Source organism: Bos indicus, chromosome X (assembly GCF_029378745.1).
Source record: "Bos indicus isolate NIAB-ARS_2022 breed Sahiwal x Tharparkar chromosome X, NIAB-ARS_B.indTharparkar_mat_pri_1.0, whole genome shotgun sequence".
NCBI lineage: Eukaryota > Metazoa > Chordata > Mammalia > Artiodactyla > Bovidae > Bos > Bos indicus.
The window spans coordinates 33,515,413-33,528,509 of NC_091789.1; the positions used below are offsets into that span (position 1 = coordinate 33,515,413).

General features: G+C 54.6%; 1 protein-coding gene across 1 annotated transcript; it reads left to right on the forward strand.

The window, feature by feature from the left end:
- The first annotated feature begins 8,736 nt into the window (after positions 1-8,736).
- LOC139181477 (melanoma-associated antigen 1-like) lies at positions 8,737-9,390 on the forward strand. Its single transcript, XM_070785004.1, has one exon. The coding sequence runs from the start codon at positions 8,737-8,739 to the stop codon at positions 9,388-9,390; it is 654 nt and encodes a 217-aa protein (XP_070641105.1).
- Positions 9,391-13,097: the final 3,707 nt, after the last annotated feature.

A 13,097-nucleotide genomic window follows, 5' to 3' on the forward strand; every position in this document is an offset into this window, starting at 1 on the left:
TTTGTCTCATCAATATCTTACAGTTTTCCAAGTACAGGTCTTTTGCCTCCTTAGGTAGGTTTATTTCTAGGTAGTTTATTCTTTTTGATGCAGTTAAATGGGATTATTTAATGGTAAATGGGGTAATATCCTGAAGTTATCTTCTCGCTAGTTGCTGTTAGTGTACAGAAATGTGAATAGATTTATATATTAAATTTGTATACCACAACTTCACTGAATTCATCAATGAGCTCTAGTAGTTTTCATTACCAGGACGCTGGGAGTTCTCTCAGCAAGGGCAAAAGGGAACCTCAAGCTGCCACAGGCAGCTGAGGGGAGCAGGGGTGGGTGACCATCTCTCAGGAGTACGCAGGAGCAGCCAAGACATACAGAGAGGAAAGGGCGGGCCCAGGGATTCAGCCATTGGCAGGGAGTGCCCACAATCCTGATAGCTGAGGAGGCAGCCAAAAGTGTTTGCGGGGTCCCAGACAGTCTAAAATGGAACTCGGCTTTTTAGGGGTCTGAAGCACCCCCGGGTCACATGGGAGGGCACTGAATAGGGCTTTTGTCTACAGGAAACACCAGGCAATGCTATTTAGTTAACCTGAGCTGTGTCTACAGAGATTTAATTCACGTGGTGTGTCAGCCCCCAGTTTGCAAGAATCAAGAAGGAAGCCCACCCCTCGCTGGTGACCAGAGGCTTCCAGCACAGAGCCAAGGTCCACCGGGAGATCAGTGCTTAGGCGCCTTAGATGCAGACTTGCTGTCATACACAGCACGCTTCCCCATAACTACATGGCAGACATACATGTCAGGAACCTTGCCACCTCCTGTGCCTCCCCTGAGTCCTCAGGACCCTGTGAGGCAGATGCCCCTAGGATTACCTGTGTGGGGAAACAGAGGCTCAGAGTGGGCGAGCCAGGCAACTGGGGATCAGCAGGGCAGTGGTGCCCACCTTGGCATCTCCTCACCTGAGCCCAACCTCTCACCCACTGGGCGCCTGGGCCCTGGATGGCTGACGCCTCAACCTCAGAGGCATTTCTGATTCTAAAAGTCTCGGGAAGATCCTCAACACCAGGAGCAGAGTTGGGGTGGGGGGCATTAGTAGGGTGGGCTTCCTGTGTGGGCAGCCCTGCACGTCCACCTCTTTGATGCTAGAGCACCAGGCCCCAGAGCAGGATGGCATCTCTCATGGCCTGGATGCAGAGCCAGATGGAGTTCCCATGGACAGTGGTCACAGGAGAGGGAGCCACACTGTTGCATGAAGGCCCAGGGAGACTGCCCCCTCCCACATGCCTGGGACTGTGATGTGCAGAGAAAGGCCGGCCTGGGGTGGACATGGGCAGGCTGCGGAGCCCAGAGGACAGCAGCCTGTCCTCCTTCTGTGTCCCTGGGACCTCACCTGTCACCTCTACAGCCCCCACCCTGGGGGTCCAGCAGACCAATGGCAGGGCCTAGAGAGGGTCTGTGTGGGGGACCGGATGCCCAGCCAATGAGGTGCACGGAGGACTGGCTGGCTGTACCCCTGACCGTGGATCCCCACCCTGGACGAGGCTGTGCTTGAGCGCAAGGGTGCCATGCAGAACCCTCAAGACACCTGTGAACACAGAGGAGGGGCTGACTTTGAGGATCACAGGTCTGTCGATGCGCGTCTGCCCAGACCTGGTACTCCAGGACCAGAAGACTGTGCCCAGTTTGCATGAATGCTCGGCCTGAGACTTCACCCCCATGCACAAGTGTCATGGTGCCCGCTGCCAAGACAAGCGTGGACTAGGAGGCTGACACGCTAACCAGCCTGGATGCAGCCAGCCCTTTATTACTTCACTTAATGACTGCCTTGTGATGTCAGCCCTGAGGAAGCAGAGGCTTTTGATGAGGGGCCAAGCACCCTTGTGAGCCTGGACTGCTCCTGGCCACTGCACTGTCCCATTTCCAGGAAGGAGGGATGCATCACCCTCCATGTGGCTGCAGACAAGGAGGGCCCCGTGATGGATGGGGTGCCCAGCTTCCGGGGGTCTCCCTTTCTTCCAAACACAGGGCTTCTGGCCCCAGGCTCAGGAAGCTGCAGCCCACCCTGTGGACCTTTTGATCACCCTGGCCCTGCTTGTGCCCACCGCAGCTTCAGGCTGCTGCTGGAAGAGAGCACTTTCCAGGCTTTGAGGTTAGAGCCTTTGTTGAAGAGGCCACACACCGAGTGTGGTGCCCTGCCTGGGGGAGAGGGCAGCCTCCTTTCTCTCCCCTTTCCCATCGTCAACAGTCACTGCTTTATGTCCTATTTGTGGGAGGAAGATGGCACTTGTGTAGGCATCAGTGAGGAGCTCTTCGAGGAAATTTTGGAGAGGATGGGCTCAGACAAGGTATTTGAGACAGACTGCATGAAGAGCTTCGTCTGCCAGCTTAGTCTGTATGGATTCAGCAAAGTGTGCCAGGTGCTCACCTCCCTCTGCCTGACCAGCCTGCTCACGGAGGAGCCGCCTGTCTGTGTCCTGAGCAAGTTAAGGGCAGGGGAGTACCTGCTGGGCCCTGGGGTCAGGGTGCGTGCCAACCTCAGGGCCACCAGAACAGCTGTGTGTAAAGACAGAACTGGGAACAAGCGTGACTGCCGGAGCTGCCAATGTGCGTGCTGCATTGGGGAGTTGTGAGCGGGTCAGCCTGAGCATTCTCAGCACAAAGAAGTCACTGCCCCTCCTCTCTTTCTCCGGTAGGGATGTCTGTGGGAGATGACAGAGGTGAGCTGAATGCACAGTAGGAATCGGGTCAGGATACCAGGGGGCCAGGTGTCACTCTGTACCACTGACCCATGGGCCCTTAGATCACAGTCACACAAGGGAAAGAGATGACACTGCTCAAATGCTGGGCTTTCCTATCCTCCAGCCAGGGCACAAATGGCCCCAGGGCGGAGTCAGGCAGGGAGAGGGGTTTGTGTACCCCCATGACTCCCTCACAGCTCAGTCCTGAAAGATCCATCAGTAAGGTAGGAGATCTGGGTCGGTCCATGGGTTGGGAAGATCTCCTGAAGGAGGGCATGGCAACCCACTCCATTATTCTTGCCGGGAGAATCCTCATGGACAGAGGAGCCTGGCGGGCTACTGTCCATGGGGTTGCAAAGAGTCAAACATGACTGAGAGACTAAGCACATGACTCCCATAGCTGTGGAACAGAAGTTTAGTGCAGTGAACCACAGGTCCTTTCATGGGAAGTGTCCTGCTCAACCAAGGAAGTACAGGTCAGGGGTCAACACCTGCACAGAAAGCAGAGAAGCTTCTGCAGTCTGCCTGCTGCAAATGCCAAGTCCCCTCTCTGGGACTTGTATGGGTACTCTTGGGCCACTCTGTGTCATTTTCCAAGGTTGAGAGGTGATGGTGAGTTACTGAGTCCCAAGGATGTGCAAGCTGGGGCACTGCCTCCTGTGGGACAGGGACCCGCTTTCTCCATGAGGCCTGGGGATGGCTGGGTTTGGGCACCCAGGGGCCTAGCCGGGAGGGTGCTGGTTTCAGTAAGCCTTTGACACTTGGACTTTGCTATTCTCTCTCTCTCTCTCATTCTCTCTCTCTCAGTGAACCCCAGTTACAGTTCTGCTGCAGTCCTCTGTTGAAAAGAGATAGCCCACACATCCTGGGGAAGATGAAGAGGAGAGGGGGCATTAAGTCTGCATCCCAGCAGGTGGAAGGCAGGCTGGCAGCCCTGGGCATCCCTCTTGTGCCCAGCACTGCACAGCCACAGGATGGCCTGTCACCCTGCCCTGAGGATGCCCAGGGGACCATGAGCCCCCTGGAACTCACCCCGCCACCACAATGGCCAGGACCTATGCCACCCCTGCTGAGTTCTGGGGACAGAAACCGCACCCCCTTTGTGGGGTCCTGAGGCCTGGCACCCGAGGGCACACAGACTCCGTTTTCTCTAATCCCCGTCCTGACAGAGGTGGCCCTGCCCATCAAGGGCCTGTGGCTCTGCTTTACCTGGTCTCCTGCCCAAATGGCTCCTCCTGTGGCAGTGGTTGGCTCCACCATTGTGCCCACCCAGATTTCAGCCTGCCCCCTGGGCAGCTCCCAGTGGCCACGCTGGTGCCTCTGTGCCCCATGTGGATGCCTGTCTTGGCTGAGGCCTGGAACCCCTTCTATTACTGCTCAGGCAGCCCGACTTTCCCAAAATCTCTAGCCATTCTTTCCCATAATTCCTACCCCCTTCAGGTGTACCCCCAGAGGACCGCAAATATGCACCCTATTCAGTCAGATAAAGGCAGCCCTATTGTCAGAATACTGCACGGCAATAAAGAACCTGAAAACACAAGGAATTTCCTGCCCAGCACACATCTTCAGCACCTCCATCCTGGGCCTGGCTGAGCATTTGAGTCCCCTCAGGCAGCTGCTTGCTCACAAAGGCAAGACAGATAGCCACCCACACCTGGCACAATATGGGCACCTCATACACACCTGGGGAAGACCCTCGGATGCTCTGCACCCATTCATTGAAAAGACCCGTCAAGAGCTTGACAAGAGCCTGGCAGAATGGCTTAATAGGCACAGGGACACTGTCCACCAGGCTCCTTACTTGACAGATGAGGAGAAATTAGGCCTCCCCTAGTTGGGGTCCCCAAAAGAGCCCTTCCTATCCTGAGATGCACAGGGCTGGAGCCTGTGGTCCCTGCCCGAGGCCTGTGGGTGTTCAGTTTGGGGACTCGCTGGTGTCTGGACATGAGGCCTGAGGATTGGCTTCATTGCAGGGCCGAAATCTGGTGATATTTTCTCGTTTCTCTTTTCTTTTCCTTTTTCAGCTAAGCACTCCAAGGGTGTCACAACTCAGCACCCTCTGCTCGCTGGGGTGTCCAGTTTATAACGCACTTTCTCTTAAAAGAGTGTTTGTCCTGAGGAGCATAGCAAATAGCCCTCCAGGGTCATGCTGCAGAGAGAAGAGCTCTGAGGTCAGGTGAGGGGAGAGCATGCACACACCAGTCCACCAGAACCAGAAGGCTGGGTCTCCCTTGTTGGCAGTCCTGCCCAGGCACAGGAGGCCCCTGAGAAAGGGCACAGGGTGGTGCAAGTCAGAGCTCTGTCAGCCCCAGCACTGAGCTGCTGTGACGCCTGGCCAGGCTGCTCACTTCCAAGACAAAATGCAGCCCCTTACAAAGGTTGCTGCCTGGGGAACACCTTAAATCTCAGAAGGTTTCATTCGATATTTTGTCTTGACTTCTGTATGCCTCCTGACCTGGAATCACATGCAGATGCTGCTATTTAAAAACCACGTTCCCAGAAACCTCAGCATGTGTGGCACCTGCTTACTTGTAAACCTATAGAGAAAGCAGAGATGTGCAGATTGCAATCTCAAATCATCTGCTTGTCCCAAAAGGCAACTTTTACTTACAAAGTCAAGACTGCCTGACATCAAAAGAGACCCATGTAGTGCTTCACTCCCACCGCTCAGTCCTTGGTAGATTTTGACTGATGTCTGCAGAGTTAAGTGGCTAAGCACACGTTCTCCTGGGCCGGGCAGAGGCGGCAGCCTAAGGTCACAAAGGAGTGTAGGGAGGGAGCATGGCCTTGATGGGCTGGCCCTGGACAGTCAAACTGTCTCAAGCCCCACGCGTGCCTGGGTCACCAGAGGAGAGGCCAGGTGGCTCCAGAGGCATCAGTTAACTTCTGTCCCCGGGGCCACACAGGCAACAGTGTCTAGGAGAGTGGAAATGCAATTCAACCAGACAGGGTGTCTGAGAGAGGGGCCCTGCGTCACAAGTGCTCCAACTAGGTAAGGGTGACCCTGGAGGCCCAACTGGGCAGACCCTGGGGAGCCAGTGATCCATGGCCAACTCACTTCCCACCAGCTCTGCCTGAGCCTCCCTCAGACCAGTGCTCATCTTGGGTCTTCAGTGGCTCTTTTGTCCCCTGGGCTACCTTGCTCTGTCCTTTCATAAACGGAGGTGCCGTGGCCAAACAGGGATGAGGTGGGGAGGCTCCAAGAGTATATTTCTGGATGACAGAAACAAGACTTAGTCTGTTATGAGAAAACCTGGTGGTGCTCTGGAGTGCCAGCTCTCTGCAGTGGAACCGCCTGGGACTCCATGGGAACTGTCATGAGGAAAGGCCCTGGGATGAATTGAGCTGCAAACCAGCAGGGGAGGCTGATGAGACACCACGGCCTGGGACTTGTCCATGCCCAACCCCACAAGCAAGGCCTGTGACCAGGCAGCAAGTTGCTTAACCATCTGTTGAGCCTCTGCAAAGGGAGGGAAGGTCCCCATCCCCAGGGTCTGAGGTCCCGTACAAGGGGCCCTCCCGAGGCCCCATGCAAACCCCCCAGATGAGGAGCTCTGCATGCCCCCACCCTCAGCAAACCTGAGGATGCCCAAGCCTCACTCAGGCAGCACCTCTGGCCTCTGAGCAGTGCTCTGGGGAGTTGTAGGGGGGCTGGTGTGGGCCAGGTCATCATGGGGGCCAGGCTGAACTGCAGTGAGGCTGTCCTTGGCCCTCAGGGTCCCCAGGGGCAGGGCAGGTCAGCCACCGACCCTCCTCCCAAATGTCTCTCCTTCCTGGGGGAAGAGTCTAAAGTCGCCCAACCGGTGGAGACTTAGAACCCTTGACTCACGAGTTCTTGGCCCCTGAGAGCCCCTCTGGACACTCTGCACAAGACAGGCCCGTGCCGGAAGGCGGGGGGGGGGGGGGGGGGGGGCATCCGTGTAAACCAGTGGAAAAGAGCCACCAGGAGACGACCCTGGGGATACCTCAGAGAGGAGGAGTGTGAAGTCACTATGAGCGGCCAAGGCCATCTACAGGCTGCTGAGTTCTTCCTAATTCACCTGCCGCTGCTCACCCTCTTCAGCTAAAACAATATCATTTATACAAAATTTCCAAAGTGTGGTGACACTGAGTGGCCCCCATGGGAAGGCGAGTGGTTCCCTGTGCTCCCACAAGGTCATGGGCACAGCTGCTCCCCATCCAGCATCTGTGCTAGGACTTCAGCCTTCTCTCGAGGGTTAATGAGGCCCCCTCCTGAGAGAGGATGAGAGCTTCCAGTTGCCCCCGAACAGAGGATCCTGATAGCATACAACCCCAGCCCGACTGGGACTCCTGCGGGCCCCAGTCCAGGCTGTCAGGCTGAGACCCCACACCCTCCTCACTTTGTCAGTGAACTCGGGGAGTCGGAGGCTTGGTGGAGGCCCAGTCTCAGGTGGGCAGAGGGAGGGGCCCACATCCTGTGGAGACTTGAGATGAGGACCAGAGGAGGCTGAGGGTCCCAGGGGATGCATGTGCAGCCCTCCTGACAGCCCTGGGGGACCATGGGGCATGGTGTTCAGATGTAATGTCACTGATCCCGATGGGAGTGAAGTGAGGGCCTGGGTCAGGTGCCCGGGTTCAGGTCAGCAGAGTGAAAGAAACCAGCTGTGCTAGGAGCAAAGGTAGAATCCTTAGCGGGGGCTCTGGGGCCCCAAGACATCCAGGTCATCATTGCTCTCAGCCCTGGCAGGGTTGTAGGAGTGAGCCCCCTACTCCCGCTTGCCTCTCAGGGGTCCTGGCTGGGGAAGGCCTGGTTCTAAGGGGAGCAAGGTCAGGGACAGAGGGTGGTACCCAGACCTGCTGAGAGTCAAAGTGAAGAGCAGAAGGAGGTTGAGGAACGCCCAGGGCATCATCTCAGCTCTGGGAAGCCCTGGGCTTGGAGCCGTGATGTCATGGCCACAGACTTCCCTTTGGGATCCCAGTGAAGTGATGGCCTTGGTGTGAGGGCCCTGCCTCCGGTCAACACAAGGGGCATCCCCGAACCTGCCAGGGCTAAAGATGAGAACCTTGAGGGAGGACACAGGGAATCACACAGGTCCCGGCACCTGCTGTCAGTCAGGGGCGACTCTCGTGGGGGCATGAGCTTGGGGTCTCAGACATTGGAGACTTGATATAAGGGGCAGGGCCTCAGAGATTGGAGGGGAGATTCTTAGGCTTTGAAGGAGTTTAGGTGAGGACCCTGAGGGAGGACTGAGCAGACCCCGGCCCCTGTGCTCAGTGCTGGGAGGCCAGGCAGGACGTGAGGAGGAACTGAGGACCCGCAGGAGGCCCTGGGCAGTGCGGCCACATGTGGGGACCCTTAGTGCTTTCTGTTCAGGCTCGCATCTTTTTCTGAGTTTCCACGCAGGCCCCCAGAGGGGTGGGACCAGGTCGTGCCAGGATAAAGGTGAACACTACAAGGGAACTCTGAGGGGACCTCCCACCGCACAACTGGGGGGACCTCACAGAGTCCACTCCTCGTACCATCCCATAAGGCTCAGGGCTGTGCCACAGGATACCCCCAAGGTGCCCCTCCATTTCTCTCACAGGAATTCCAGGAACCAGAAGGTGAAGGCAGAAGTCTGAGGCCCGTGTCCTGAGGTCAGAGAGCAGAGGAGGTCCAGGCAGTGCTAGGAGTCAAGGTGAGGAAGGTGGCCTGAATATGCACCAGGGGCTCCCCATCCCAGAACAGAAGGGACCCCACAAGGGCCTAATCCCCACACCTTGTCAGCCCCAGAAATCTCGGACTGTCCTGACTGCAGCCTGGGGAGCCACCCTACTTCCTCCTTCAGGTAGCCAGGGGACTGCCCACCCCAGAGGCATGCCCCTGTGAGGTCTGAGAGCACCCCTCAAGGGGAAACCTGTAAGTGGCCTGTGTCAGAACTCCCAGAGTGCGTGGCTCAGCCGAGGCCTCTCATACCCCCTTCTCCCCCAGACGCGTGGTCCCCATCTGTTCCCCTGCCTCACTTCTGTCTGTGGTTTGATCCCAGGCATTGCATTTGTGGTCAGAATGACTGAGCTCAGCAAGCCTGAGGAAGACCTTCAGGACCCAGGCGAGGCCCAGGGCCTGGAGGAGGTGCAGCTCTTGGGGGCTGAGGTGGGGGAGGCTGCATCAGCCTCGGCCTCCTCCCCCGCAGTCTCCTGCTCTGCCTTGCCCCAGGAAGCTCTGAATGAGATGGTGGCTAACCTGATGAAGTTCCTGCTCCTCAAATATCGGGCCAAGGAGCTGACCTCCCAGGCAGAAATGCTGAAGAAGGTCCTCAGGGATAACCAGGAGCACTTCTTGGAGGTCTTCAGCCAAGCCTCCGAGAGCCTGCAGCTGGTCTGTGGTGTGGAGGTGAAGGAGGTAGACCCCAGGGAGCACACCTACATCATGGTCCCCACCCTGGGCCTCACCTGCGATGCAATGCAGAGCGGTGGGCAGGGCCTGCCTAAGGCCAGCCTCCTGGTGCTGGTCCTCAGCCTGAAGAGGAAGTCTGGGGAACATTCAGCAAATGAGGATGTTTGTCAGGAGGGAGCACTGTGTTTTGGGGAACCCAGAGAGCTGCTGACCCAAGTGTGGGTGCATGAGGGGTACCTGGAGTACTGGCAGGTGTCTGACAACGACCCTGCTTGCTTCGAGTTCCTGTGTGGTGACCAGGCCTGTACAGAGACCAGCAAGTAGGAAGTCATGGAGTATCCACTCAGAATCAACCAATGGTTTTGCATGGCCTTCCCAGCCCCATCTGCAGAGGCTGTGAGGAAGGAGGAAGAGGAGCCCTGACCCAGAGAAGCAGCCAAGCTGATCCTTACCTCTGTGATTGAAGAGGGAGTGGTCAGCCTTCTCAGTAGTGATGGCCTGGGCCACTTGGGGGAACCTGGGGTGTAGCATCTTTCTGTTCCTTTTCTCTGTGATGACATGGAAATTCATCTCTGTTTTTTAAAGGAATTATTCAAGTGTGTTTTTTCAGCTTAAGCCTTAATAAACTTCAGTATCTAACTTTGTGAATGACATCGATCACACATGTATTTGTACTTAACCAGTTAAAGGACCAGAGTTTTGCTGTTTTGTAAAAGAGATTGGGAACTCTCCCATTTTATTTTGTGACCATGAGCAAGATCACATGGAATTGGAATTACAACTATTTTGGATATGTGAACTTAGCAGTATATAGTTGGTGGAAGAATTGGAAAATAAAAAAAAGATTGTAGTGAATTCTCCCTTCTTATAGGTTTTTTGACTGTCCTTTTCTACAGCTAATCCATATCTGTTTACTCGGATTTTGCCAGGTTATTATTTAAGAAAGTAGGAGAAAATTGATGAGATTAATAGCCCCCCTTCTCACTGGTTCATTTAGTCCACAGAACTTCACGGAGCCTCTGCTCTGTGGAAGGCCCTGTGTTAGCAGTGGGGACACTAGGAGAAGCGGGACACCCCATACCCAGAGCAATGGTCTAGGAGCCACAGTCACACAAGGAAGGTGGAGAGACGTTCCATAGTCCCACAGAACAGGCAATACGGGGCATGGAGGTGGGGATCCAGGAGGAGCACTCGAGTGTTGGTGCCTGAGCCAGGGCAGTTTGGGGCTTTGGGAAGCTGGGTTCCTTCTGTGGGAGATGATGGTAATCAACCTGAGTGGTGTCAACAGCCAGACTGTAGATAGTGTCTTACGAGTTATAGGAAAGTCTGGAATCAGACATGCGTGTTAGAAGTGCATCTTCTCTCCAATAAATCTCCTGGGTCTGAAAAAGAAAATGCACTTTGGTCAGAGCAGGTAGACACCTGGTTTTTCTGCTTGAGTCTAAATATACTCGAAAGTTTCCAAATGGGAAATGAGTGAATTTGGTTTGGCACACAGTCTACTCAGTCTTGGGGAATATAGTTGAAGACATTTCAATTACCACCCTCAGTCTTCTGGTAAGATTTTAATGGGGTTCTTCTTTGAAACTGACAATTGGACACTTGAACTCATGGGTCAGCTTTCCTAGGTGGTCAGACCCCAAGCCATAATGAAGGAGGAAACAGAACAGGCTCTATCTTGAAAGTAGGACTCCATCTTGGGCCGGACTATGGACTTTGAGCTATATGCCCAGTATATATGGAACCGACATACCAACTGGAAAACCAGGCCCGGGAAGGAAGAGCCCCAGGGCTCTCCATCGCCTAAAAGAATACCCTAATTATCTGTGTAACTGAAGAGAATCATACATTCCATTATGCTTACTGGGGTATGACCACAGGCTTATTAATAATTGTCCACTGTTAACTACCTAGGTGTAAGGCATATGATCACTGGTTAACTTTGATTGGACCTTTCTTTTTCCTTTGTTCAGACTAGTTCCAGGGAACCTTATACACTTAGGGTATATAAGGTTTTCACAAAACTGGTCGGGTCCTTGGCTAAGAGGAGACTCTGCCCTTGGGCCCGCTGGTGTAATAAACTGCACTCCACTAGCTGCATTGTCCTTCTGAGTGAGTTTGTTTCCTGGAACGCATGGCTACAACAATAAAAACTGTACTGAACTTGAATTCACACACCTCAGAATCCTCCTGGAGAAGGCGACGGCACCCCACTTCAGTACTCTTGCCTGGAAAATCCCATGGATGAAGGAGCCTGGTAGGCTGCAGTCCATGGGGTCGTGAAGAGTCGGATAGGACTGAGTGACTTCACTTTCACCTTTCACTTTCATGCATTGGAGAAGGAAATGGCAACCCACTTCAGTGTTCTTGCCTGGAGAATTCCAGGGACGAGGGAGCCTGGTGGGCTGCCATCTCTGGGGTCGCACGGAGTCAGACACGACTGAAGTGATGCAGCAGCAGCAGCAGCAGTAGAATCCTCCTTGCAGGTGAAGGGTGGTGCATTGTGCATATCCTTGCTGGATTTTGTAAAGGAAACTCCCACTGCACTTTTTCTCCCATTGTCGCTTGTCTGATACCTGCCCCTCATGAAGGTCATGGCTGTTGGGGAGCCTATGGGCACCTGTGCATGTGCTCAGGCAAGTTCTATCCTGTGGAGGCAGCTGAGTCTCCCAGGCTACACTCCCTGGCATCAGAAAGTAGGGGCACATATTCACTCTGCTGAGACTGTGGCCGGGCATCACTGCAGACGGTAGGGCAGAAAGAGCACTGGAGGGAGTGGAGGGAGGGGGATCCCCTCCCTGAGATTCCCAAGAGCCTTGGAAACTTAATCAGATCTTGCATTTGAAAGTGCCAGTACAGAGTAGTGACGAGAAATAGTTGGGGATTCAAGGCATCTTTGGCTTTCTCAGAAACTCCTCAACACACGAAGGGCATTGTCTTCATCACAAGTACACCTACCAGCTGCTGTCTGTTGAGCATCGAGCACACTGCAGGGCAGGGGAGAGACTCCAGGTCCTTGCCCACATCTCTTCTCCCTCTGCTTCCTGGAAGCTGCCTGCAGGGAACATGGGATCCTTATGTAAACCTACAACAATTTGGAAATAAATATATGATTAATTCGCCAATTTTAATACAAAGACAGAAAAAAAATGGTTCATCTAAATAACAATAGCATGTTGTTTGAGGGAAAAGCATCCCCTTTGTGTTGATGCCTGGGGTGGGATGGAAAGGTATTTTGGATGCAGGTGGTGCCACATCCATGGGGCTGAGCTCCCAAGAAGCAGGAAGGGCTCCTGTCTGACTGGCTGATGGAAGCTCTGTCCAGGCGCCATCCATTCAGGGCCAAGGGTGAGGACTTGGGCTCCTCCCAGTGGCACAGTCAGAAGGTGGGTGTTTTTAGGAGAACTACTCTCTTCCTAGAGCCTTCCAGGACAGTTGTGATGTAGACAGGTGGAAGAGGATGGTGCATTTTGGATTCTGGGCACTGCAGAGGGTATCCTGGGGGTAGTACAGCCAGAGGGACGGAGGAGGGTGGAGAGCCCTGGGAGCAAGGGGCAGGGATCCAGCCTAGGAGTCTGGAGCTGAGCTTCAAGCCAGAGTCACATGAGGACCACACAGTCCTCGCCCTCTGGCCTCCTTCTGGGGTCCATCCTTCTCTCCCTTTCCCTTTGTCACATGGCAGGGCTGGGTCAGGAGAAGAGGAGACATTTGGATGGGGAACTGGTGCCCGAACCTCTACGGAGAGGAGCGCAAAGTGCCAGGTGGGAACCATGGCTCACAGGTCAGTAGGACTGTTATGATATCTCCCATGGGAACCATCTTCCTTTGGGAAGAGCATGTCCTGTCACCACCATTAACAGAGTAACCAGTAGCCACATGAGGCTGGGTATTGTGAACTCAAATGTGCTTAGTGTGTCCCACGGCCTGGCCGTCTGCCTTATAAAATGTGGAATCAAATGTAAATAGCTAGAAGTGGGTAACGGCTAGATAGCTCCGCTGAGGAACTGCAGAAGCTACATGGAGGACGAGAA